General features: G+C 44.9%; 1 protein-coding gene across 1 annotated transcript in view; it reads left to right on the top strand.

Annotated features, from left to right (window-relative positions):
- LOC115328074 overlaps window positions 1–27522 on the top strand; it is a gene marked incomplete at its 5' end in the record, with an annotated part of 148515 nt that overhangs the window by 108196 nt on the left and 12797 nt on the right. The window contains 2 exons of the mRNA XM_040222690.1: window positions 2060–2192; window positions 23184–23306. Of these exons, the coding sequence (XP_040078624.1) occupies window positions 2060–2192; window positions 23184–23306 (256 nt within the window). The remainder of the gene's footprint in view (window positions 1–2059; window positions 2193–23183; window positions 23307–27522) is intronic.

Genomic DNA, 27522 nt, shown 5'->3' with positions numbered 1-27522 from the left:
CGTGCCCGCAACCTTTGGCTACATGGCCAAGAAACCTTGTCGCCGAGTATAGCCCTGCCATTATAGTTTGATTAAAAATTTGTAGTAGGTGCTACAGGGTCAAGAAATGTCGTTTTGGTGCACGGCGTGAAACCGAAACTAAGCGAGAAAGGACGCCGGTAAAGTTATCGCTCCTCCCTCCTGGCCCCCGTGGATAGTCGTTTTCGCAGCCAGCTTCACCTACCCGTATGAAAATGTCAGATCGGAGCGGTTCCAGTTCGGATCCGCGGGGTTCTAAACTTGTGGACAGTTCCGATCCGCGCGATTCTTGGTGTAACCAGACGTCAGTCTCCACCTTGGCTGCTTCAACGGTCCATAACTTGAGAACTAAAAATCCGACGACATTGCCGTTTGCGTCTTGTTTTATTATAGGAATTGCCCCAAAACATATATTTTTTCGTCAAAATTAAAATTTTGACCCAACATCCATGCCTGAGTTGAAATGAAATCACCCATGTACATGGTGTTTTTTTTTTTTTTTTTTTTTTTATTTGAAGCTTTAGAGATTTGTCTAAAAAAAACGTGAAAGTTACACTTATGCGGTTTGTGGAGGTGAGTTATACGGCCAGGAGGACATTATCTGGGTGCGTAACCTTTACCATAAGTCGCCTAATTGATTAAAAATTATAACTTTTTTGTGAAAAGATTTATGTGGTTCAAATTAGAAAACTTACTGAGTGTCACAGAAAACCACTAAATCAACTATTTTTATTACGACTTGAAGCTCGTGGGAAACTCGCGTGCGCGCCTGATACCACTCGTGAGGCTGGCGCAAAGATAGCAGTGGCGGAACACGATAATGATATAATACCACGTATGTATATACAATCTTGTGCAAATTTATTACATGTTTCTACTGGTTTTTTTTTTGTTGTTGTGGACAAGATAATCAAAATGATAACAATAACAGCCCTAAGTTATAGCTCTGTACCCAATGAATTTCTTTTAAAGGGGCCTTTCGACATTTTTTGTGTGAATGTGTCTTTTCTTTAATAGTATATTTTTCTTCATATGGTAGTTTTTAGAAATATATATTCACTATCCTTTTATCTTTATTTTTTATATCTCTATTTACATATGTACATATTTATATTTGTTTCTATTACTTGTCTTGAAAGAGCACTTTCGTAACTTTCCAATAGTGTATGCAATTAAATTAACTGAAACTTGCATTCCCTTTTTCTTATTGCAAAAAAAATATTTCGTATTTTTAGACATTTCATGATTGTATTTATTATGTCTCACTATGTCTTACTTCGAGGTTTTTCAAAGTTTTTTAGATTGTAGTTTTGGTGAATAGTGTTAGTGCACACTTTCTTAATCCGTAGGCTATCTAGTGGAGAAATTCTCGATCTCGGATGGCTGCATCAAGTGATTTTCTAATCCAATGAAAACCTATATCATCCATAACAAATACTTGCCAGGGAGAGCTTGTTTCGATAAAACTTTGGCTTTAAAAAAGGGTATAAATGTAAAAGCATAGTATTATGGTGACTGACAATTCTCGCCTCTCAATTCATATAATACAACTGCATCGTAGTTTGCTGTACTGTACTAACTTAGAATATACTTATATTCGTGAATACAATAATATTTTTATATACTATCTACCGAATATTCCACATCGCTTTTTTACTATCTTGATCATGGAACTATAATTTAACTCGAATTTTTCCTGAAAACCTGAAATTTAGGATAGCAGACAAAATAATAACTTCTAAACATCTGAAAATCAAATAGATTCCTTACAGATTTCCTGTTCCACACTCCAGATAGCGGGAAGTTATACTTCTTTTTTTTCTGTAGAAATAGGTTTACGAAATATTTCAATTATAATTTATGATGTGGTATACGTCTCCTTATAATATGAATAATTACAATTTTCTGGCACAGCTGCATTTGATTATACGTTTAAATTTGAACTTGAGATGTATTCAAAAATGTAGACAAAAGTTGTAAGATCCACATCTTAGTGCTTTTTTGAGTACGGATGGTAACGGTAATATTTATTGTTTTACAGTAAGTTATCAAGCTGCTGCTGGAAAGACAGACCAAGGCCAATTCAACCAAAATATCCAGCTGACTTTATGTTAGACAGAAATGTGGATATATGTGAAGCATCCTATGGAACCTCCTACAAAGAATACCCGGTGGTAATGTGTAAACTCTTGTTACCTCTATCGCGTACAAATGTTTAAGAATCGTTTTTTTTTCTTAAATCGCAACATAAGCATGCTGTACGCATTTTTAGGAACTCTCTTTAGAGTATTAAAATAATATACTGAAAGGTGCATAAACACTTAATTTTCAGAGGTCGGCCATTTGAAAAGCATAAATCGGAGATATACCAAATATAGCTACAATTGTGAAGAGCGTTGGTACGTTCTTATTTTATGGGATTCCCCTATATTTGTATATAGATTGGTGGTACAAAACAACACTCTGGCGGCAAGAAATTCAGGGAATATTCCACTTCCTCTCCTTGAAGCGGTGGCTTCCATCAAACCTGATAGAAACTTCGTTGTTGCTAGGGAAGTCTACATTTAATACTAATAATAATAATAATAATAAAATACTTTCACTTCCTGAGTTAAGCTTAAGCGGGAAGGGAGAGGGGCGCCAAAGGCAAAAAACAATTACCTGACGAGGCCTCACCAGCGTTGTGCCGTGCTTAGCAAAAACAAAGAACAAGAGAACCCAGAAAAAAATTAATAAATCGACAGAACACAACGATACATAACTAAAAACGTCTTACACAACAATGTCAGTTCACAAATTCAAAAATTCAGAAAGATTGAAAAATACCAGTTGAATAAAGCGCTTACTAAAAAAAGAAAAATAGAGTAGGTTACATGCGGCACTCTTGACTCTAAACAGGATACGACCCGATGACAAGGGTATAAACACGCACACCTCACAAACGCAAATACATATTTTCTCCCCACAACATGTTTATATCATACCTGTAACACGACCTTGACCGAGTTTGCGCCCATGCACACAGCTAACGCTACGCCCTCCATAACACAACCAACGCTGTCCTCTCACATGGCCTCCATTGAGTTTGCACATGTTCACAGAGCCAACGCCGCACGCCCTCCATTACACAGCCAATATTAGGCAACAGACACTTCTCTAACAAAAGCCTTGTCACGGTAAAGTAAATTCTCAATATTTTATACGCCATTTCCTTATCACACTTCTTACAGATCGAAACATATGCGCCGCAAAATCCAGTTCGACTGAAGGTCGGCTAATACGACTCCCTACAAAACGAAACATAATCGTCTATTTCAAAAACCTTTTTCTAAACTTCTCCTTTGCTCAATACAATAGTGTTCTCCCACACCGACAACAAATAGTTGCGCTCTTCTGAGTGCCTTGTTTTTCAGCGTTTCATGCATTATTCTTAGCCGCCATCTAGGGCTAGAGTAACCTTTGATTTAAACAGCGCTTTATTTTCTGGAAATATGAGAACCCAAGGGGTCATTGCATTGTCATGGACAATACGAAAATGACATTTTACGGAGACTTTTCTGCACCTTTTTAAACAATCATGGAGTCCCCTTGAAAGTGGCGACAACCTAATTAACTTGTAGTCTGTAGCAACCAGAGTGTCGAACCGATACTTTTATCGGTTTGGTTCGGGTTCACGGCTTTCGGTTCAGTTCCGGTTCAGTTCCGGGCGCAAAAAATAACGGTTCAAACCGGTTCGAACCGGTTCGAACCGGTTTGAACCGCTAAATTGAGAATATATTTTCCGCGTTGTTCTGTCAATAGGCACTATTTAGGCCGTGAAACTATACTGCTGTAAACGATCTGATTTTTGCGAGGACCTATTTTTGAGAATTTCGCGAATCGCCTACAATTCGCGAAAAATGGGTCCCGCGAACAATTTCGGTAAAATGTAAACACATCGAAATTTATATTGAGATTCCACCGCGTCAAGAAAATTACAACCCGCGAATTATTCCAAAACTTCAGCTTTTACCTGAATCGCGAAATATTGAGCCCACGAAAAAAAAGTCGTTTACAGTATATAGTTTTTTTTTTTTTTTATCGTTTGTTCAATCCAGTTTTATTTTCAGGTACCAAAACTATAAAATTCTGTTATTTATTCCTACACAACAAGACAGGAAAATCTACATTAACATACAAAACGTCGTGTTTATACGACTCAACATCCCTTCGTTTACCAGAGTCACATACATTGTACCTGAATCGAAATGTTTTCGCGAAGTGAAGTAGGTTGCCTAAAATACCCGTGATTGGTACAACTTTGTATCGCAGTATCAGATGTTGAATCGTGGTTTTGCCCTTGAACTAAGTAATTAATTACAGTGAATAAAATCATGAAATGGGCACCTCGTCGCCATTTATACCATAAAATGTGTTTTACGGAATACGTTTCACAATATATATATGATGACGAGACGACTGAGCTTAAGGCAATATAATTTTCAAAATGTCACGAAAGTCACGGGACAAGTCCTTCCAGTCTATATTTTATAGAAACACTAAGCGACAATCGCAGTGCTTGTTTTTCTAACTAGCATTGTTTGCTCTCAGCACCATGATGCGGGCGACGAATCATGCGAAAAGGAGTGGCTGAAATTGTTCACTCTAATCTATGAGCACCTTCGTACTGAGATCGAATCTGACCTAAAACAGTGCTTACCCATGTGAGCATTTTCTTATATTGGATAAATTGGCATAGCCTGGATATTAAGGTTTGCTCTTGACAAAATGCCGGTCAATTTAATTTGCAAATAAGCATCACCCTCGCTAATTGATGATTTTTGCTAAATAGAAAAAAGTGGTATTTCATGCTCTACTCAATTCGGAAGCTACTTAATTGGACACTTTCTGAGAGTTTAAGTCTGCAATCGTCATAGTTCCACCATTCGTTCCAGTAAAAAAAGGCGATAATAAAAACACACAAAAAACGCGATAATAAACTTCTATATATTTGAGAAGTTATATCTGCGTGAGGAACACATAGTTATTTAAATTAGTTTCAAAATAAAAAAAACATGATTTAAAGCTTTTCCAAATCACCTATAACGTGTCTATAAAGGATAAAAGCGCCGAAAAAGATTTGCAGAACATCTTTGAGATAATTTAAAGGTGCATTTACTTATATATCTTTGAGGTGAGGATCTTCTATTTATGCTGCCAAATCCTCAGACGGGAATCAAGTATATTTTTACTATCATCGATAAATTTGACTTTATGAAGTTCACATAACCGCCTGAGACCGACACGGAAGGACGATACTCGAAAATACGCCAGCTGTTGAGCCTTCGGCAACGTGCTTTTGTTAGCTGTTTTGCAGCGTAAAATACTGGGTTGCAGGGTATGCCAAAAAACACTGTGGTCACATGATATATCGGAAGGCAAATACACGAAATGCGCAGAAATAAGGAGATGACACGCAATTTTTTTCTAAATAATCCCTTACACAACGCAATTACTGCAAAAAGAAATGCATAGAAATGTATAAAATGATATTCCTAATTAAACATAGATTCCGCACAGGGCAAACGAAGATTTTTAGAATCCTAATATAAATGACTTTTGGGCATTAGCTTGCCTCAGCTAGAAACGTCGCGAGATGCTACCTCGGGAGGCTAATGTTATCTTAGGTTTTACGTGCACTTGTTTTGGGACCTTACTTCACGACTCTGTTCTTTATCAGTCATGTGCTCCAACATTAGATTAGGCTGCCGTATATCATCGCGAGACTGCTATAAATACTGCACAACTTTACACCTTGCACGTCTACTGCTGGTGTTGCGAACGTTGCACTTCACCAGAAAGCTGAAGTATTTAACATGGTTTGCACGTGACGTAATCGCACTAGATAGTGGTTGTCAATGCGAGTTGTTCTTGCTGAGAAAATCAAATCCGGTGGGGAAAAATGCACGCTGCAAAAGTTTCGCGCTCAGTGCAAGCTATGTATTTGAGAGGCACACATTTTTCTTGTTGGTGCATCGTCGTTAGGCACGGCGCGAGTATCTGGCACGACGAAAACGTGCTTTCTGGCAAGAGTGTATTTACTAATAAAAGTTGTACCAAATACCCATCTGTCACTATCGTTTCCAGGACACGCTTTCTAGTCTGCGTCGAAGATGCGGGGCAGAGGAATCTTTACGACACAGTATGCTTTAAAACTACCCCCCACCCCACTCCCTTTATTTTAGTTGCTCCTCAAGATACTTTTTATTCCTCAGGGATTGCCTGCTCCGTACTGAGTGGTGTTCCCTCGACAATTATATTTGTGTCACTTGTTAACAGTAATTCTTCCTTGCTTTTACTTCGCACCAAACTGTGAAAGTTAAACAAAATACAGGGCGGTCGAAACTTGGAGAACTTGAGAACGACACTCCTCTGAGACTTAGAGTGGCTGCCAACGTTCGGCTATCCCGTGAGGCCACTAGGATCATTCCTCTCAGGTATCCCTCCCGTACACACTAATAGTTCTATGTAACGTCGGACTAATACGTCACAGTTAGACCCTTTAACACTTCTATTCCCGGGACAACTTTCTGAGGCAGTTCAGCGATAACGAAAACATGTTTGGGAGCCTCAATGGTGCGAGTACATGTAAAAGGGGTCGTGCAGCATTTTTTTTTTTACCTTAAGTTCAATAAATACCGCTAAGATGTAATCCCTGACGTTGATAACTTGCAGAAGCATCCATTAGTTTGCCCCTCCGCGAAATGGCAGACTGTTGAAAGAAAGAAATGAAACAGATTTCCCCTCCTCAACTCGCAACTAGAACTACCAGCCAGTGTTGCGGAGTTGCCACTCCGGAGTTTGAATAATTCCGGAATCATTCCGCATTTTCACGACCCCGGAGTGGAATGGGAATGGAATGGCGGCAACATTGAGGGGAATGGAATGGGAATGAAATTAGGTGCCTTTTGCCCGGAATGGAATGGGAATGGAGTGGCCACGGTTCTTTTTTTCTTTCTTTTTAGTGTTTACGGTCAGCTAAACCGAGCCAGTCAGTGGGTCAGTTGCTCAGAAATAAAATGAGCGGGAAACTGCTAGCCCGCGAGGAGCCCTAACAGACTTATACGCCAAAAAAATGCAATTCAAAAGCAAAGCGTCAAAGCTAAGAGCAAAGGGGGAAAGGGGGTAGCCTGGCGCCTTTCACGGACGCGTAGGTGTCGGGCTTCGATGGCGTTACACGAGAGCGAAACAAGAAACCAAGCACCAAGCAAAAGAAAAGGGAGCGGCAAAGAAAGAAACCGCCATGCACAACGATCCTCATCGTACTTCTTGTCATGTTTTTTTTTTTTTTTTTGCGACGGTTTGTAGAATGCACGCACGCGCACAGATTGAGATCTGGGAGCGGAAGCGACTCATAACTCGCAGAGCTCTGATAACTCGTTGACTCGGGCGCCGTCGAAAGATGATCAGGTATTGTTTTCTTATAGTTCGAGGCGCGTTGTTTAGCAGGCAGCCAATCCTGCTGGCTTCCACGTTCATTCGTGCGCACTCCTTTGAAGTGCGAAATGTGGGTTTGCTTCGGCATTAAAACCCAAAGCGAGATTCACTTCCCTCTTCTCTTGCGCTTTGCTCCGAGGCTTGTTTTTTTTGTACTGCCTTTGTAGTGTATGTCCGCCTATCACTTGGTCTTTGTTCCGATGGTTGTTTTCTGTGTTATATGTTTTAGGGGGTTGGGGTTACAAGCAAGCTAGCGGATTCCCGCTCATTTCCTTTGACTCTAGTCTGCATACTTCGTTTCATCTTGCGATGGACCGCTGCGGACGCTACGAGTCACCCTAGGCAATCCAGCACCGTGAACGGGACTGCAGGGTCACGCGACACTCAGAAGGCACTGGATTGGTTTCGATGGCTCTCGTGCTGTCTGTTGAGGTCCATCGTAAGGTGAAGTAGACTATCGTCGCCGCTCTTGGTGTGACCAAACTGACTAGACCTGCCGAAAGACCGTCCCGCGCCAGACGAGGCGCGACCGTTGCTGTGAGGGCAACTGAGAAGGAGAGCTGGGTGCCAGCTGCTACTGAGGTTCTGGCTTCCGCTCGTCTCGGCTGTCCGGTCTGCATTCGTGCTCCTTTTCCTGGACCCTATTTGAGGCGTTGAGAAGTCAGTTGCACGGTGTTGATGAGGAAACACGGGGAATGTCAATTCGAACGGTGCGGTATTACCCCGTTAATTGCATATTGATGTGAAGAGCTTTGTCAACGCTTACTTCCCGACCCGTCGCCACTACGCGAACAACCGACACCGAGGTAGACGAATGAATCGGTTGGTACCGTCTGCTGCCTGAATCCCCCACTCGATCAGCGCGAAGAGGAACATCACAATTCGGACGAAAAGACAAGATAAATACAAATCGAGTCATGTCATCGTAGAAGACATTTTTCTACATTAGTCGCGAAGAAAAGAAACAAGCTGCACGCTGAAAGTTGTGCAACGAAACTATACACGGTGCAGTCGGCGTATATCATCGAACTTTATTCGCCACCTGAAGAGGAAACACGAGAATGAGTATCCGAAGGGTGCAAAAGGGCAGGCGAACCAGCCAAAAATCGAATTGAATATGGTAAGGAATATTTGAGATTCGTAAAGCAAGCGTGAACTTATGCGTTTTAAAACAGGTTTCGTGACATGATCTATAGGGTCCCTCGTGCTGCGCCGCAGAAGTTGCATTTTGTCAGAGGATGTGTTCTTGCCGCTGTGCCTGGAGTCGCTTGCAGCAGTGTACTAGCCGTGTTGCTGTATTTGAAAGATACAGTAACATAGCTTATTCCTGCGCCACTCACGAACTGGATATTTTTATGGTCTTATCAAACAAACACGCTGGCTGCGTATGTCTTGAAAGTCAAATGGAGAAAAGTTCAAAAAAGAAAAGAAAATTAGTGGATTTAAGTTTTGCTGCTTGTTGCGAGCCACAAGGTCGCGAGATCGATGTCTTAAACAAGCATTGACATATCAAGGGGCTTTCTCGATGTTTGCAGTACATTGTAAATAAACACTTTCTGCCACCAGCGGTCCGCTATGTAAAACTCAGTGCTTTTTTTAGGAATTTAGCTTTTTTTTCCGATTGTCTCTGCATTTGATCATGTCAGCTTTATGCTGCTTATGCCGGCAACAAAATGTAGCTGTCAAGTGCTATTTTTATGTTTAGGAATTAAAGGAATGGAATGGAACGATTCAGCCATTCCAGGAGTGAGAATGGGCTCAGTGTCTCCATTCCTAGGAATTGAAAGGAATTGAATTATGGAAAATTCTAATTCCCTGGAATGGAATTGGAATGGAACGGGGGTGCCCATTCCGCAACACTGCTACCAGCCATGTGATCTGATCCTAATATATACACCGTCAGTGTTTATCATAGTCATACGCAGGGTTGGCAAAGCAGAGAACATGGGCTGATCTTTATATATAGTTTTAGTTGGGCTATAATGCCCGAGCCCCACTAAAGCGACAAACAGAAACAAACGACAGCGGCTAGCCTTAAGCCAGAGTATTTCGCGATTTGACAGGCTTTGTAGAATAAAGAAGGCTATGCTCAAACACGAGTATCATGCACACGATGGTACCATTTTCAGGCTTGTAAACGCTCGTGCTAACTTCGCGAGCACCGTACAACTCAGAGCCGTATAAAGGTACTATCGCGAACATGCTGCATGTGTCTGAGGCTTGTCGCTGTTGTTTGTTTCTGTTTCTAGCTCTAGTGGGACTCGGGCCCATCATAATCTTTGAGTTGAACACGAGCCGTTACCCGAATGTTTGGCGATGCTGGTTGTCATGAACCAGAGCATTCAACTCGGGATCATGACAATCGGGTACATCATGGTGTCACGTGACTCTCAGTGCGAAGTTGTGATGTCATGTGACTTCACCCACGTTAATAGATCTAGCGACGTCCTCAATCTGAATCGACTTAACGCGGTGAGTCACGTGACGTCACGGGGTCACGTGATGTGACATTAATTGACAGCATGTCTTGACATCATGACGTCACGTGACGATGTGACACATGGCTAATCATAGTGCCAATAAGAAAGCGCCGCAAAAAACCAGGATTTATTATACATTGCAATTCTGTATATGACGATTTGATCAATACCAGGAGGAATACACGTGCCAATTTTTTATTCCCAAATAATATATTTGTAATACTGACAAAAAAAAAATACCGTGAACCGTTTTGAACCGGTTACCGTTATATTTTTTTCCGGTTCAGTTCCGGTTCAGTTCCAAGATGGCGGCGAAGATTTCGGTTCGGTTCAGTTCCGGTTCGGCTAAAAATAACGGTTCTGTTCCGGTTTTCGGTTCGGTTCGGTTCCGGTTCGACACCCCGGTAGCAACGACCACTTTTACCGATATCCTATTCACATTTTGCATAACACTGTGCGAAAATCAGTGAAAACGGCATATATGCCAGTGTGTCCTGTTTCTTCTTCGTTTTCGTTTTCGTGCAGCTAAAACTCTTTACAAATTCAGTATGTTATTTAAATACCCTGCATTTTTCACCGAGTTTCGCATAATTTGATGGCGATTGCGGAGAGGCTCAGGGAAAACGTGGTTTTTGCCACAGACTAGAAATTGAGCAGGCTGACGAAAATTTCAGGGGGGCTCAGGGTTTCTTAAAAATATTATTAGGAAGCCCCAATAAAATGCCAGGTTGGTGTTGTCGTGAAAACAGAGCATTGTCTAAATAAAAATTACTCGAGCATAAGATGGCTTTTAGGATTAATGCATCGAACTCTGAAATCGAAAGACACTTGAAAGGCTGCTGTAATTGTTTGCAGGTGTCGGAAGACACCCTGAGTTTGAGTAATGGTGAATTCCGCTCGCAGATCTCGAGCGCTCCAAAAGCGCTCCATTTGGAGCGCCCATATTCCGCTCGCAGATCTGGCTCAAGTTGGTCATCTTCCACTCGTAGATCTCTGGCAACGCCCGCTCCACGGAGCGCCCCAAACTCCGCCGAACCTGCTCTGCGGGATTTCACGGGTCTCTCCGGAAGCTGACAGAGCGGCCCACGTGATTTCCGTCTAAATCGGCGGTGCGCATGCGCGGCGAGGTTGAAGAGATCGGCGGGCCGGTCGGGTCGTGGAGTTGGATCTGTTCGGGTGCGTCGGTTGTTTACTCTGGATTGTGACGGCTCGAACGCTTCTACCTCGCGTAGATCAGGGATAAAAAGCCGGGATTGTGGAGCGTGGCAAATCGTAAGCGCTGATGTCTGTGATCGTGAGAGGAAGAACGAGAAAAAGAACGACAGAAAAGCCGGAGGCAGACGCAAGGTTAGGCATATTCATTCTGCAGCCAGTGATTGTTTACCATTTTACACTGCATTCTGTCGGCGTTTTCCCGTGAAATAAAGCAAGAAGTAGTTAGGCAAGGACCGCGCAAGAGATGGCTTGTTACCTCTGTGTTTATTAAAGTCGTTCTACACATCTGAAACTCCACCGTTGGCAATCGCTGACCGTGCCCCGCCGCTTCGAGGCGGCCGAAAGGTATGTGACGGTGCCGAACGCGGACGTCTTCGTTATTAGTGACATGGGCGTCGCGGTACGTATAATTTCGCCCGGCCTGTGTGGCGTGTTACTTCTGCAGCTAAGCAGTGACAGTCGTCACTGGTCGTCGGAAAGATCAGCCGGCTGAGGCGTTGGTGGGCTGGTCAAGTTCGAGCAGCGGCCATTTTGTACGCGGAGGGAGAAGGGGAGGGGAGGGGTTTTGGGGGAGGTCGCTCCAAAAATGCAAGTTTATCTTCCCCTCGTCGATTCGGAGCGGGTCCCACGGAGCGGAATTTTGCCTCCCTCGCGGATTTTGGAAAGCGCTCTGGATCTACGAGTGGAATTCACCATAAGATAGTGCAAATGGTGTTTGAAAATATACAATTAGGATTGGCTCTGTAAGAAATTTTATTAGCCAAACTTCAATATCTCTTGATTCGCGTCGTGACGCTTTTACTTTTGTAATGGGGGGGGGGGGGGGGGGGGGGGTAAGAGACACATTGTATAAAATGTTGTTTTAATTGACCTTGACACGCCTCTTGGTGGAGAGGTCTCAGTTTTCTACCTTTGGCTTTGTTATAGAAGACAAGGCGTAGGCTAGCAGTGTGAACGTCTGCAAACTTGGCGGAGGGCTTGGAAAGGGCACTATTTGCTGTGTTACAAAAACATCGAGTTGGACACATGAACGTGTCCGAACTCGATGAAGGTCGCGTGAGAGGATACCATCGGGTATGTTATCGAGAGCGCAGCGTTGGTTGTATGAACGTGTGCATACTCGGAAGAGGTCGCGTGCGAGGTTATCATTGGCTGTGTTTGGAGTGAGTAGAGTAGACCGAGGGAACGTGTGCAAGCTTGGTTGAAGTTGCCTGAAAGGGTACCCTGCGTTGTGGAGGGCATGGCGTTGACTGTGTGAGCCTGTGCGAACTCGATAGAGGTCGTGTGAGAGGTTACCACTGACTGTGCTATGAAGGGCATGGTGTTGAATCTGTGGCCGCGTGCAAAGTTGGTGGAGGTCCTCTGAGAGGGTACCATTCACCTTGTTGTGCAGGGCGTACTGTTGGCTGTGTGAATGTGTGAAAACTCGGCGAAGGTTGCGTGAGAGGGTACCATCGACTGTGTTATTAAGGACTTCGCGTTGGCTGTGAGACCGTGTGTAAACTCGTTGGAGGTTGTGTGAGAGGCTACCATTGGCTCTAATATAGAGCGTGGTATTTGCGGTGCGAAAATGTGCGAACTCGGTGTAGGCCGTATGGGAGGGTACCATTGGCTGTGTTATCAGGGGCGTGGCATTGGCTGTGTGACCGTGTGCAAACTCGGTGGAGGTCCTGAATGAGGTTACCATTGACTGTGTTATGGAGAGAGTGGCATTGGCTGTGTAACCGTGTGAAAATCGGTAAAGGTCGTGTGAGAGGTTACCATTGACTGTGTTAGGAATGCGTGGTGTTGGCTGTGTGACCGAGTGCAAACTCGGTGGAGATCGTGTAAGAAGGTGCCATTGGTTGTGTTATGGAGGGCGTAGCATTGTCTGTGTGAACGTGTACTAACTCAGTGGAGGTCAAGGCAGAGGTGACCATTAGCTGTGTTATGGAAGGTGTGGCATTGGCTGTATGAGCGTGTGCAGACTTAGTGGAGGTCTTGTGAGAGGTTACCATTGGCTTTGTTAAGCAAGACGCGGCATTGGCGTTGTGAACATGTGGAAACTCGGTGTAGGTCATGTGAGAGTTTATCGGTGACTCTGTTAGAAAGGCGTTGCGTTGGCAGTGTGAGTGCGTGCCGATTCGGTGGAGGTTGTGTGAGAGGGTACACTTAGCTGTATTATGAAGGACGTGGCATTGACGGTGTCAATGTGTGCAAACTCGGAGTAGGTCGTACGAGAGGGTGCCATTGGCTTTATAAGGAAGGTGTTGCATTGGCTATGTGACCATTCGCAAACTCGGTGGAGGTCGTGTGAGAGGGTGCCATAGGCTGTGTTATGGAGGGCGTGGCATTGGAAGTCTGAACGTGTGCAAACTCGATAGTGTTCGTGGAGAGGATATCATTGAATATATTAGGAAACCGTGGCGTTGGCTCTGTGATCGTGTGCGAACCTGGTGGAGGTCGTGTGAAGGTACAAATGGCCGGGTTATGCAGGGCGTAGTATTGACTGTGTAACGTGTGCAAACTCGGTGGAGGTCGCGTTAGTGGTTACAATAGGCTGTGTTATGGAAAGTGTGGCATTGGTTGTATGAACGTGTGCAAGCTCGGCGGAGGTCGTGTGAGAACGTACCATTGGCTCTATTAGAAAGGCGTGGCATTGGCTGTGTGACCGTGGGCAAACTCTGTGGAGGTCGTGTGAGAGGGCACCCTTGGCTGTGTTATGGAGGTCGTAGCGTTGACTGTGTGAACGTCTGCATGATCGGTGGAGGTCGTGTGAAAGGTTATCATTGGTTTTGTTGTGGAGGGCGTGGCATCCGCTATTTGACCATGTGAAAACTCGGTGGAGGACGTGTGAGAGGTTACCATAGGCAGGGTAATAACGGGCATGGTACTGGCTGTATGAACGTGTGCAAACACGGTGGAGGTCGTGTGAGAGTTTATTATTGACTGTGTTAGGAAGGCATGGCATTGGCTGTGTGACCGTGTGCCAATTTAGTGAAGGTCGTGTGAGAGGGCATCATTGGCTGTGTTATGGAGAGAATAGCGTTGACTCTGTGAACGTTTGCGAACTCGGTGGACGTCGTGTAAAAGGTTACTATTGGCTGTTTCATGAAAGGCGTGACATTGGCTGAATGAACGTGTCACACTCGGTGAAGGTCGTATGAGAGGTTACCATTGGCTGTATTAAGTAGGACGTCGCATTGACGGTATGAACATGTGGAAACTTGGTGTAGGTCGTATAAGGGGCTATCATTCACTGTATTAGGAAGCCGTAGCGTTGGCTTTATGACCGCGCGCAAACTCGGTGTACCTTGTGTGAGAGGTTACCATTGACTGTGCTATAGAAGGCGTGTAAGTATCTGTGTTACCGTGTTAAAACCCGGTGGAGACTGTGTGAGAGGGTACCCTTGGCTGGGTTATAGAAAGCGTAGTGTTGGCTGTGTGAACGTGTGAAAATTTAGTGGAGGTCGTGTGAGAGGTTACCATTACCTGTTATGGAAAGCGTGGCTTTGGCTGTATGACCGTGTGCAAACTCGGTGGATGAAGTGTGACAGTTTATCATTGACTGTGTTAGGAAGGCGTGGCGTTGGTTCTGTGACAGCGTGCATACTTGGTAAAGGTCTCTTGAGCGGTTATCATTGGCTGTGTTATGGAGGGAGTAGAGTTGACTGTGTGTGCAATCTCGGTAGAGGTCGCTTGAGAGTGCACCCTGTGTTTTAGAGGGCATGGCGTGGACAGTGTGAACCTGTGCAAACTCAATGGAGGTCGTGTGAGAAGGTACCTTTGGCAGTGTTATGAAGGGCAGCAGGTGCAGGCTCTGTGACCGCATGCAAAGTCGGTGAAGGTCGTGTGAGAGGGTACAATTTACCATGGTATGGAGGGCGTACCGTTGTCTGTGTGAATGTGTGAAAACACGATGAAGGTCGTGTGAGAGGGTGCCATTGACCGCGTTTTGGAGGGTGTGACATTGGCGGTGTAAACGTGTGCAAACTTGGTGTAGGCCGTATGAGAGGGTACCATTGACTGTGTTATCAGGGGCACCGCATTATTAGTGTGAATGCGTGCAAACTCGGTGGAGGTCGTGTGAAAGAGTACCATTGTTTTTTTTTTTTATGGAGGCATTAGCGTTGACTGTGTTAATATTTTCAAACTCGGTGAAGGTCGTGCGAGAGGTCACCATTGGCTGGTTCTGGAAGGCGTGGAATTGGCGGTGTAAAAGTGTGCAAACTCGGTGTATGTCGGATGAGAGGATACCTTTGACTCTATTAGGAAGGCGAGGCATTAGCTGTGTTATCGCGTGCGAATTCGGTGGAGGCCTTGTGAAAGGTCACGATTGGTGTTGTTATGGCGGGTGTGGCATTGGCGGTGTGACCGTGTCCAAACAACGTGCAGGTCGTATGAGAAGTTACAATTGGCTGTGTTTTGGAGGGCGTGGCATTCGCTGTGTGACCGAGTGAAAACTTTATGGAGGTCGTGTGAGAGGTTACCATTGACTGTGTTCGGAAGGCGTGGCGTTGGTTCTGTGACAGCGTGCATACTTGGTAAAGGTCTCTTGAGCGGTTATCATTGGCTGTGTTAAGGAGGGAGTAGAGTTGACTGTGTGTGCAATCTCGGTAGAGGTCGCTTGAGAGGGCACCCTGTGTTTTAGAGGGCATGGCGTGGACAGTGTGAACCTGTGCAAACTCAATGGAGGTCGTGTGAGAAGGTACCTTTGGCAGTGTTATGAAGGGCAACAGGTGCAGGCTCTGTGACCGCATGCAAAGTCGGTGAAGGTCGTGTGAGAGGGTACAATTTACCATGGTATGGAGGGCGTACCGTTGTCTGTGTGAATGTGTGAAAACACGATGAAGGTTGTGTGAGAGGGTGCCATTGACCGCGTTTTGGAGGGTGTGACATTGGCGGTGTAAACGTGTGCAAACTTGGTGTAGGCCGTATGAGAAGGTACCACTGACTGTGTTATCAGGGGCACCGCATTATTAGTGTGAATGCGTGCAAACTCGGTGGAGGTCGTGTGAAAGAGTACCATTGTTTTTTTTTATAAAGGCATTAGCGTTGACGATGTTAATATTTTCAAACTCGGTGGAGGTCGTGCGAGAGGTCACCATTGGCTGGTTCTGGAAGGCGTGGAATTGGCGGTGTAAAAGTGTGCACACTCGGTGTATGTCGGAAGAGAGGATACCTTTGACGCTATTAGGAAGGCGAGGCATTAGCTCTGTTATCGCGTGCGAATTCGGTGGAGGCCCTGTGAAAGGTCACGATTGGTGTTGTTATGGCGGGTGTGGCATTGGCTGTGTGACCGTGTCCAAACAACGTGCAGGTCGTATGAGAGGTTACAATTGGCTGTGTTTTGGAGGGCGTGGCATTCGCTGTGTGACCGAGTGAAAACTTTATGGAGGTCGTGTGAGAGGTTACCATTGACTGTGTTAGGAAGGCCTGGCTTTGGCTGTGTGACGAAGTCCAGAATTCAGTAGTGGAGGTTGTGTAAGAGGGTACCCTTGGTTGTGTCATGGAGGGCATAGCATTAGATGGATGAACGTGTGACAACTTGGTGGAGGTCGTAGGAGAGGTTATTATTGGCAATGTTATGGAAGGCGTGGCATTGGCAGTATCAAAGTGTGCAGACTCGGTGGAGGTCGTATGAGAGTTTACCATTCACTGTGTTAGGAAGGCGCAGCGTTGACTGTGTGACCATGTCCGAACTAGGTGGAGGTCGTGTGAAAGGGTACAATCGGCTTTGCTATGGCGGACGTGGCATTGGCAGTGTCGACGTGAGCCAACTCGGTGTAGGTCGTATGAGAGGGTACCATTTGCTGTATTAAGGAGTGGCATTGGCTATGTGACTGTGTGCAAGCTATGTGTAGGTCATGTGAGAAAGTATTCTTGCCTGCGTTATGGAGAGAGAGTAGCGTTGACTGTGAATCTGTGAAAACTCGGTGGAGATCGTGTGAGAGGTTACCATTGGATATGTTACGGAGGGCGTGACATTAGCAGTGTGACCATGTGCAAACTTGGTTGAGGACATGTGGAGGTTACCATTGGCTGTGTTATGAAGGGCGAGGCACTGGCTTTGTCAACCTGTGCAAACTCGGTAGTGTTCTTGTAGAGGGTACCATTGAATGTATTAGGAAGGCGTGGCGTGTGCTGTAAGACCGGGGGCAAACTCCGTGGAGGTCGTGTGAAAGGGCACAATTGGCTCTGTTATGGAAGGCCTGGCATTGGCTGTATGAACGTGTAGAAGCTCAGTGGAGGTCGTGCGAGAGGGTACCATTAGCTGTATTAGGAATGCGTGGCGTTAGCTGTTTGACCTTATGCAAACTCGGTGGGTGTCGTGTGAGAGGGAATCATTGGTTGTGTAATGGAGGGCGTAGCGTTGACTGCTGAAAGTGTGCAAACGCGGTGGAGGTCGTATGAGGAGTTACCATTGGCTGTGTTATAAAGAGCATGGCATAGGCGGTGTGAACGAGTGCAAACTCGGTGGAGTTTATGTGAAAGGGTTCCATGGACTGTGTTATGGAATGCGTAGCGTTGACTGTGTGAATGTCTGCAAACTCGGTGGAGGTCGTGCGACAGGTTATCATCGGCTGTGTTATGGAAGGTGTGGCATTTGTTGTACGAACGTGTGCAAACAGGTGGAGGTCGTTTGAGAGGTTACCATTGGTTGTGTTATGAAGAGTGCGGCATTAACTGTGTTATCGTGGAAAAACTCGGTGGAGGTCGTGTTAGAGGGTATCATTGGATGGGCTATGGAGGGCGGCACACTGAGTGTGTGAACGTGTGCAAGCTCGGCGGACGTTGTGTGATAGATTCCCATCGGCTCTGTTATGGAGGTCGTGGCATTCGCTGTATGAGCATGTGCAAACTCGGTGGAGCTCATGTGAGAGCTTACCATTGACTCTGTTTAAAAGGCTTGGTGTTGGATGTGTGACCGTGTGCAAACTCGGTAGAGGTCCTGTGAGAAGGTACCATAGGCTGTGTTATGAAAGGCGTGGCATTGCCTGTATGAACGTCTGCTCGCTCGGTGGAGGTCGTGTGAGGGGTTGCCCTTGGCTGTGTTATGTACGACGTAGCATTGGCGGTGTGAACGTGTGCAAACTCGGTGTAGGTCGTGTGAGAGGTTACGATTGGCTCTGGTAGGGAGGTGTGGTAATGGCTGTACGAACATGTGCAAACTCGGTGGAGGTCGTGTGAGAGCTTACCTTTGACAGTGTGTAAAAGGCCTGGCGTTGGATGTGTGACCGTGTGCATACTCGGTGGAGGTCATGTGAAAGGGTACCATTGGGTGTGTTATGGAGGGCGTAGCCTAGACTGTGTGAACGTGTGCAAACTCTTTGGGAGTCGTGTGAGAGGTTACCAGTGGCTTTGTTATGTACCTCGTGGTATTGGCGGTGTGAACGTGTGCAGACTCGGTGGTATTTGTGGAGAGGGTACCATTGACTGTATTAGGAACGTGTGGCGTTGGCTGTGTGACCGCGTGCAAACTCGGTGTAGGTCGTTTGAGAGGTTACTATTGGCTGTGTTATGGAGGGCGGAGCATTGGCTGTATGAACGTGTACAAACTCGCTGGTGGTCGTGTGGGAGTATACTATTGGTTGTGTTAGGAGGGCATGGCGTTGGCTGTGTGACTACGGTTCTACTGTGCAACTGAAAACATTTCCCCGAACAACTAATGGAAGTGAAAGCTTATGCGTCCGCTCCACGATTTCGGGCCGCCTGGTGTAACTGTACCCAGGCACACCCTGCTGGCTTGGACCATCATATTCGAGTCCTGGCCGTAAGGAAAGCAATAGCATTCAATCTTTATTTGTTCTCAAATTTGTTTTAAAATCGTACCATGATGAATGTTTCGTAAGGTACGGCCTTTTCTTTTTATATTTAGGATCAACTAGGTGAAAAAACAATACAATATGGATAAATATTTTAAAGATACAATGTATGTAGGTACTTACTGCAGCAATGTCTCTGCATAATTATTGCAAAAATTGGGGCAGGTGTTCTGACGTGGCAGAAGCTTCTAAATTGCCCCCATAAAAAATAATGCCGTTATTATATTACACTCTAAAAATATCCACCCTCAAGATTGTAAACAAGCTGTTCGAAATACATCAATGGCTGCACCCTTTCAGCATTCTTATTTTGGCATAATACACCGTTTTCAGTCTTAGAATAGTGTGCCGTTGTATCGAAAACCTTTCATTCTTGAAGTGTTTAGAAAGGGTTAGAAAAGGGCAATACGATCTAGTGAGGCGAACCCCACTTTTGAAAGGTATTCGCCGTAATGATATTCGCTTTAGCAAGGCTTGTTTTAGTGACGATCTCTAATATTTTTTTGCAATTATTGTGGAAAAGCAACTTGTATAATAAACGATTACACAGAGACAGGACAAGACAGACAAAGCGTTATATGTGTGTTTTGTTTTCTCTCTGTGTAATAATTTAATGTTAAAGTTGTTTCCTCACCACCAGGGGCAATGTACCAACTACCTCATCTCGAACCGGTAATTACTGCATCTACCATTGCTTTCTACTGGGACATAAATTTTCCAAATTTTTTTAACTGGATTATGTATCATGAATTAGGCGACCTATTGTTGAGAATCGAGAAACATAGGTTTAACATTGGTAATGCGGAGGCGGTCAGCACACACTAAGTATCTTCGAATTTCTACTACAGAGGGCGTTGGAGAAGTCCCATAAGTCATGAGTCTCCTCTAGCGTGTTTCCTTGCGAACCCATTGCCTGTCCATGATCATGTGAGAACGGCATCTGGGGAATGTTGCTCGCCAAAATTATTTCTATATTCAGTTCCCGCCTGACCGCAACCAAGGGTACAATCGGAGAGAGTCAATCGCCCAGCACCAGAAGTGGCATCGTCATGGCGCTCGTCTGCTATTGACCTTTTAATCGCTTATCACCGAAGCGAAACATGCTGATTCACACGTATGCGTAGCGCCTGATATACCGCACAGCAGAACTGCAGCGAATGCAAAGAAGGCGTTCCCCAGTCCAACAGACAAAGTTGGCAGCGGGCAGAAGGCGAGTCTCGCAAAAGGTCTATTACCGGCTTTCACGCACGGCCAATGCGGACAGACCCGGTGATTTTTTCTGCGCGTAATTGAATTATAGCCGCTGATAGCGGACGCACAAAAACGGCCGGCGCTATGACGATTAACTTTTGCAGCTGCTTTATTGGATTCATTGGGTCGTAAATCTGGCTTCGGTTGAACTTAATACGAAAAGGAGCATAGGATGTTATTCAGGTGGCCAGAAACCTCGTTTTCATGCGTTTACCAGCATACTAAGGGTGTTTGCTATAACTGCCTTAAAAGGATAATAAAACTATTTTAAACTTTCTCAGGTAGGGGTTTTTCTTAACTCTATAAGGACCTAGCCATATGCTCGATTTTTTATACAATTATATGACGCTCATGATTTCCCGTTAAATAAATCGACGAAATCGAAACTGACGTTCTGCTTCCCTGCCATGCAATATCCCCTGAAATGAAGCAACGTCGACAGTGAACTTTCGGTTTCGGTAGTGCTTAGTGATCATAAGCCCGACCGACGAAGCGAGCTGTAGCTACGCTTTGCGGTTTGAGAGTGTCGTACCGTGTTACGACTGCGACTAACCAGGATTTGCTCTTCGTGCGCTGCTTGCTAAGCTACTCCTTGAATTGGTTGTCATGCTTCACACAAAACACGAATGACCGGGTAATTTGCGGTCGTTTGTCGACGCAACGCAGTCAAGCACAACTGTGTGCATAGGCTTTCTTCGCTTTCGACATCGTATCTTGACAATCGCGTTGCGAGCGGCGCTGTTGCATTACCAAGAACAATAATTATTGTGTGTTTCCGTTGCGTACCAAGTGAGACAGAACACCATGGTAGGCTTAACCTAGACGCCATTAGCCTTACTAACCCAAATCATTACACATGCGTTCTCCTGCTCGAGAAGACACAGCGAAGGAGCGACGGAGTATTGGGCTCGTGCAAGGGCGCTTGTCGATGTCCTGGAATTCAACATTATCTGGAATTCACACGACACCGATTTCAACTGTTAAAACCGAACTTCGAATCATCTTTATTATCCTTCTTTGTTGGCGATAGTAGGTTGGTCAGTTGGGCGAGTTGGTACAGATTTAACATGGTTAAAGATGCGTACAGAGAGAGTACAGAGAGACAAGGACAGAAATAGAAACGCGTAGACAAAAGACCAGCGCATACTCACAACTCACGTGTATTTGAGGCAAGGAGGAAAGAAAGAAGTACAGCCGTTGGAGTTAGGAGCCGGTGGGTAGGTTGGATAATAGACAGTTGGCGAGAAAAAAAGAAGTTTGTCGCGCGAATACGTGGCGACCGAGAACGGCGGAACAACAAAACATATGGATAAGTTTTTTTGTTTTTTTTTTTCATTTGCCGCAAATATTTTAGGGTAGGTGACGGCCTTACTTAAAAGTATCATATGCGCAGATATTATTGACATTTTATAGTGATCCATGGAGGTCACGCGAGGGAGCCACTTTCGGATTTTTACCTGTTGTTTCACACAAGATACAAAGCTATAATTAGCAAGTTTACCTTGCGATTTTTTTTTAATTTCACCTCTGTGGTTATATTTGATCGTATTAAACATTAATATCTTTAAAAATATGTTTAAGGATATATTTGTATATCTCTTCAATAGAGGGTTAAAGCGTTAGGCCTGAAAACTCTATATTTACGCCCATAATGGTGCAATATTTTGTGAGGGTACAGTTATTTTATGACGAGTTCAAAAGACGGTCACTCGCCACAGACTTGTTATCTGTACGGTGGAAATTGGTTGGAAGATCGGCAAGGACAAAAAGAAGTTATTAATACAGGTGGTGAGGGAAGGATGCCTTTGGGACTGACAATCTTGTTGCATTCGAAATGAAATGACTGGGAACAACGGCGGCAACCTATTTCGTGAGGGCACCATATAGCGTCAGTTGCGTTATTCTAACGGCCTTAATCTGTGCGGTGATAATGTAGGAAGCTCACACGCGGTCTTCACGGGAATATGTGGAGAACCCATGCACTGGGTATCATAATCTGTTTCAGTTTTATTCTCCTTTCATTTAGTTGATCGGAAGTTTAGAAAGAGGCTGCCCTGATAGACATTACAGCGTGTCCCCCCAAAACTGTAGAGTGGTTATGTCACCGAAAAAATAAACTCCCCGTAGCCGATCGCTCATTTTCTTCTCCCAAATGTAACGCTAATGGCTCAAACCAGAAGCCGAACGTTCAGCAATATCTGTTATATAATTAAAAATTTATGTGATTTTTAGAAAATTCCAATAGAAAAATTAGACCAATTTTAGCCCAATTTTGGTAATGGAGCCAAATAGCTCCATGTGTTCCAGAGCTATGCCGGCCGCCGCTTTCACACGAAAAATGTCAGAAAACTATTTATAATTGTCGAATAAAAGAACGGTTAGCTCTGTACCTTTAGCATCTGGTTCTGAACATTTGGATGGAATATGAGAGTTCGGTGAGTATTGGTTTATTTTTGCGGCACAAGAACCCTGTGATTCGTTTTAGGAGCACCCTGTAGAAAACGTTTAAAAACATTCTAGACTTCTGAAGTGAGAAACCGTGGTTTTCACTAAAAATCTTTTTCACTTTTATTCAAACTGAAGGCTTTTGTGCCTGTCTTTCAAGCTGTAAAGAAGGCGTTTGCATTCTGCGTGGTGTGGAAACGTTCATTCTACGCCATTTTTCAGAATTCGGCAATACCCGTTGTAGCCGTACTTGCCACATTGTACTATTTTTCTGCCCATTACGTGCGTTTCCCACCACATTTGTTTCGCGACTCTGATACTCATGGAATCACACACCATTGTCCGCTACGTTGGAACTGAAGGAATGGCTAACAGCCAGATTTGCTTTTATAGAAAAGACTTGCAGTGCATTGACTCTTACAAACTCTTGTATGAAATGAATACGGACGACTAGTGATAAAACGGTCTCAGTTATTTTATTTTGTTTCGACAGCAAACAGAAGGCCGACGGGTTTCTGCTCAATGCCGTATAGCGTGCCGCAATGATGGTGGTGATCGCATACGTGTACGTGAGGCATTCGTGCCTGATGGAGCAAAATGTGGTTCAGAAGGTCAAGTAAGTACGCCGCTTGACACTTCTGATGTAACTCTTTGGCTATAATTGAACGTGGTAAATAGCGACCTTCGCATAATTTGCACGCGTCTCAAATTCGACTAAATGTTCAACCAATATAATTCCTAGGTTAATTGTCCTAGCGTTCTCACCCGAAGTGCTTGCGCACGATATGTTAATATAATGTGTTTGTGTATGTGACGTATAATTGGCAGTGTAAGGACCACTTATATTTAGGGTTGTGCGAATATTCAAGTTTCGAACTCGATGGTTCATCGAGTTCGAAACTTGATGAAAAGTATCCCGCAGAGCAAACGTGATTTGCTCTGCGGGATACCTTTAGCACGAACACGGCGTCGGAAGATTTTTGTATGTTTACTTCAAAACATTATTTGCGGACATCTAATGTTACCAGTGCCCCAAATAAGCCCTTGTCATTACTATAGCAGTTTTTTCTGACAACCCATCGATCGTCAGAAAAAAACTGAAAAGAACTTCGATCGCTTATTCCCGCTAATAGTGTCGCACAGTGCACGCAAGAATAATGAACGAAAGAAATGTCATAATCATCCGCTGTCTACGAATTACCTTTTCAAGTCAAATCTTGTTTCGGACCTCACCATTCGCTCAATGCTGACACACAGCTCGCGCATAGATTATGCGACCTCCGTGGGTTCCCGGCAAAGTGGACGTTAAAGTATTTTTTCTAGCGTGTACACGAGTAAAAACTCAAGTGGCTAGAGTTACAGACTTCAGAAATTAATTTTCTTTTGCCACTTACTCTCGCCGGAAGATCGAAAAGCATCGGTGTCACTCATCGAATTTCTTGCAGCTGCCAGGTGATATCAAACTCGGAATGTTTTTTTTTTCTTAAAAAGTTACCCCGATTTTTCTTATTGCGATATCATAATTTCAGCGAGTCTGCGCCTAATAATCTCGTTCATTCTCGCATTTGGTTCGCTCTTTCAGCCATTGACAGCTCCCCGTGAGAGAAAGGCAGCTTTTTTTTCGGCTCTCGGCCGCAAGCTGCGGAGCGATCCTACGATGTTAGAGCCCTGGATTTCTTAAGCTGTCAGTGGACTGCCCCGACAAATTTACAGCAAATAAAGCAGCGGCCCATTGGGGGCTGGTACCACACAAATGAACGTTCAATCACCTCGTTGCCAACCCACAGGATCACTTTAATGGGGCAGTAAAACAAATTTTGACCTTCGCTAAAAACGCGAAACAATTCTGACGGTCATCACCTTGAGGAACACCCATTAATTTTAATTTCTTTTTCCCGAACCCTCAGCACTTTTGTGTGTGTCCTTCTTTCGGTAACCACTGGCTACAAGGACATCGCGTGATTCTCAGCGCCTCCACTTAATACCGCCTAGGAGCCAATCCCGCATCCCCCAAGTATTATGACTAGTCGATCTACGCAGCGCCACCCACCTAGCGTCACCTTCTCCATTAGCTCGCCTTAGAGGGTCGCACAAACTGCCAGCGCTACCACAGGAAGACGCCAGACGCAGACGTCTGCCGCTTCGCGACGTTCTCTCGTCAAGCTTTTGCATGTTTGACGCTTGGGACAGGTAGAAATCCGGTATCAATGGTGTCGTGAGCAGGCTTTGTTTTCTAGGTGGCATGGCTTCACTCCGGGGGTGACGAGCTTCTCAATAGGTTGCAATCATGCTGCCGACGCGCAGGAGTGACAGCGACTTGCCGTGGAGACAGCGGAATAACGTGATATGTGCTTGCGAAAACTCGAGGTGCAAGACCGAACAGGAAGTTCAGTAAAACGAACTAAGAACTGCAACTTTTGCTGCAACGCGGTAGGCTTCTTTCTCGCGGCCATGGGGTGCAGACACGTTCACGACACGCTACCACAAAAGAGAGGCTTCGCTGGCATCTGCGAGACGAATATTTAATGCTGACGTGAAGCTGCTTACTAGCACCCCATCATGTACAATTCACGTGCGTAAACTAACGTCTCTCAGCCTCCCTCAGTGTCTGTGCACGGGCACTAAATAGCGTTTGAAAGGACATTTACATGACGCACATCAGAAACTCAAAATAAGTATTCGAATTTCCTCGCGATTGGCGCTGCCTAAAACTGAAGGTTTATTGAGGCGCCAAGCAGGCGAAGACGTCTCGCTAAACAGACGAAGGGAGCAAACTTCGGCTACAATGCGAACGGGACTCCAAGCAGGCAAGACGAGCATCGGCAATGAAACGGCTCAGCGACAACCGAAAACAAACATCGTTTCGGCCAAAATGTAGAAGGCCCGTACAGTTGATCTAATGCTTCAAAACGAGCCTGACAGTTCGACGCATACATCTTACAGAGTTTTTTTTTTTCTTTCGAAATGAGCCAAATACAGAAGCCGAAACTAAGCCAATGTTTACTTTAACTTCGTCTACATGTTGGAATAGTTTGTTTCTAAACCCCGTCAACCCGAATTGCGTTGACTCATTTTAAAGAAACTGTTATAAATTGTCTATTACGAATAAAAAGTGAGCCAAATATTTAGTTGGTTGAATTAAAAGGAGCCAAATATGTTCAATCAATCGGAGAGTGCCGAGGACTCCACGTGATCAAAACAACATGGCAGCTTCCAGACGTCTTCGCGTCTGGTCAACTTGCCTCGATTTATTTATTTATTTATTTTCCCCTCAGGGCGCAAGGCATTTAGAAGGGAGGGTGAATATTGTACACTACTTTGACGACGGATTTGATTGTTGCGATGGAGTAAAGGCGGAAATGAAGAGGTCGGTGAAAGGTCCGTATCAAGAAAAAACGGGAGCAAAGCTTAATCCCGTCATCAAGCTTCGCGAAGAGCGCCTTACCGCTGCCGAGGGGGAGCACAATATACGGGCTCCCCTCTGAGTTTAACAGCCACCTACAATGTCCGGCTCCAAAACAGGAAGTACGTCTCGGTTTGTCTAGAGATGTTCTGTGTTCCGCTCGGTGTTAGTCACAGCACAGTCACAAGGCTCCTAAAGATCAAGCACTAGAAAGCTGAGGTAAAATCGGAAACACTTGGGGGATCAGAAGCTGAAACTGTACGGCCAGAAGCGTGCCGCCGTTATCGGATTTATCATAAAAAGCTCCGAGCAAGGGAATCGCACTACAGTAGGTAGAAAACGAAGAAAATGTACCTCTCAAGAGAGCTCAAAAGCATTCGAAACGTCTGGCGGCTGTGCAACTCGGAAGCTACGATTGACCCAAGAGTTGAGTGCGGACTGTTTCATCGCATTTTTCGCACCAAGTTCAATCTATCACTTTCGACGCCAAGAAATAATGTTTGTCTATTGTGCCTAAAAAATGCACATCTCATCTAAACCATTACTGATCCCGCGAAACAGAAACTTGTACTCACTGAACAGCGTGTAAACAAGTTAAAATACAAAGCCTTCTACGCACTCCTGCGAGAAAGAAGAACGAACCTCAAGACATTCTCATTTGACTGTCAATAAAACTAAGCAATTCCAAAAGTTCAGAACCAGCAAGCTTATTCCAGCCGACAACTGTATCACAAGATGTGCGTTGTGAAAACTCAAACCAATGGCTCCATGCCCAGACGCGCTGTCCAGTGTTATACTTGGAGCAATCAGAGCAGTCAAGTCGCGAGTGTGGTGCACAACACCGTGCGAAGTACCATCTACAGCGGTGTTGAAAAATTCCGCTCGGTAGCCGACGGTTGTGCCGTTTAAAATAAGAAGTCCATTGTAATCTGCATGATTGCTTTGAGGCTACAGGACGAGGCTCCAACTACAGTCTCCAAGGTCTCTCTCATGTTTCCCGTTAGTGGTGACAGCTTCTTGTTGCTTGAGAGAGCATTCGGTATGATCGAAAAGGATGTCAGAAAAGGTGAAGAGATCCTGAGTCCAGCAGCCTTCAACGACATCTTCGCGGAGCACGGGATAGTCCTGGAGCGGGGAAGGCACTGGGACGTCTACGATTGGAAGTCGTACAACACGGAGGTCTTCAGGTCTGCATCGAGCTTGCCGTTCAAGCTCAGTGCGAGAAAGATGTTCCATATTTAGCGATGTGAAAATGAAAGAAGACCTCGAATAAAAGCAGAGCCTCAATACAGGTATTCACCTGTATTGAGGTGAAAAGGTTTTTACTTGTATTGAGAAGACGTCACTAGCCTTCTGGTTAAACACTTTGGGGTTCGTAGAAGGAACATTAGCCCTTAAGCTATTTTGTAGAAGTGTCCAGCAGGGCTCA

This window comes from Ixodes scapularis, unplaced genomic scaffold, assembly GCF_016920785.2.
Source record: "Ixodes scapularis isolate PalLabHiFi unplaced genomic scaffold, ASM1692078v2 PGA_scaffold2__306_contigs__length_199485367, whole genome shotgun sequence".
In the NCBI taxonomy this organism is placed as follows: domain Eukaryota; kingdom Metazoa; phylum Arthropoda; class Arachnida; order Ixodida; family Ixodidae; genus Ixodes; species Ixodes scapularis.
The sequence above is the reverse complement of the archived record's forward strand: the minus strand, read 5'-3'. Positions and strand labels throughout refer to the sequence as shown.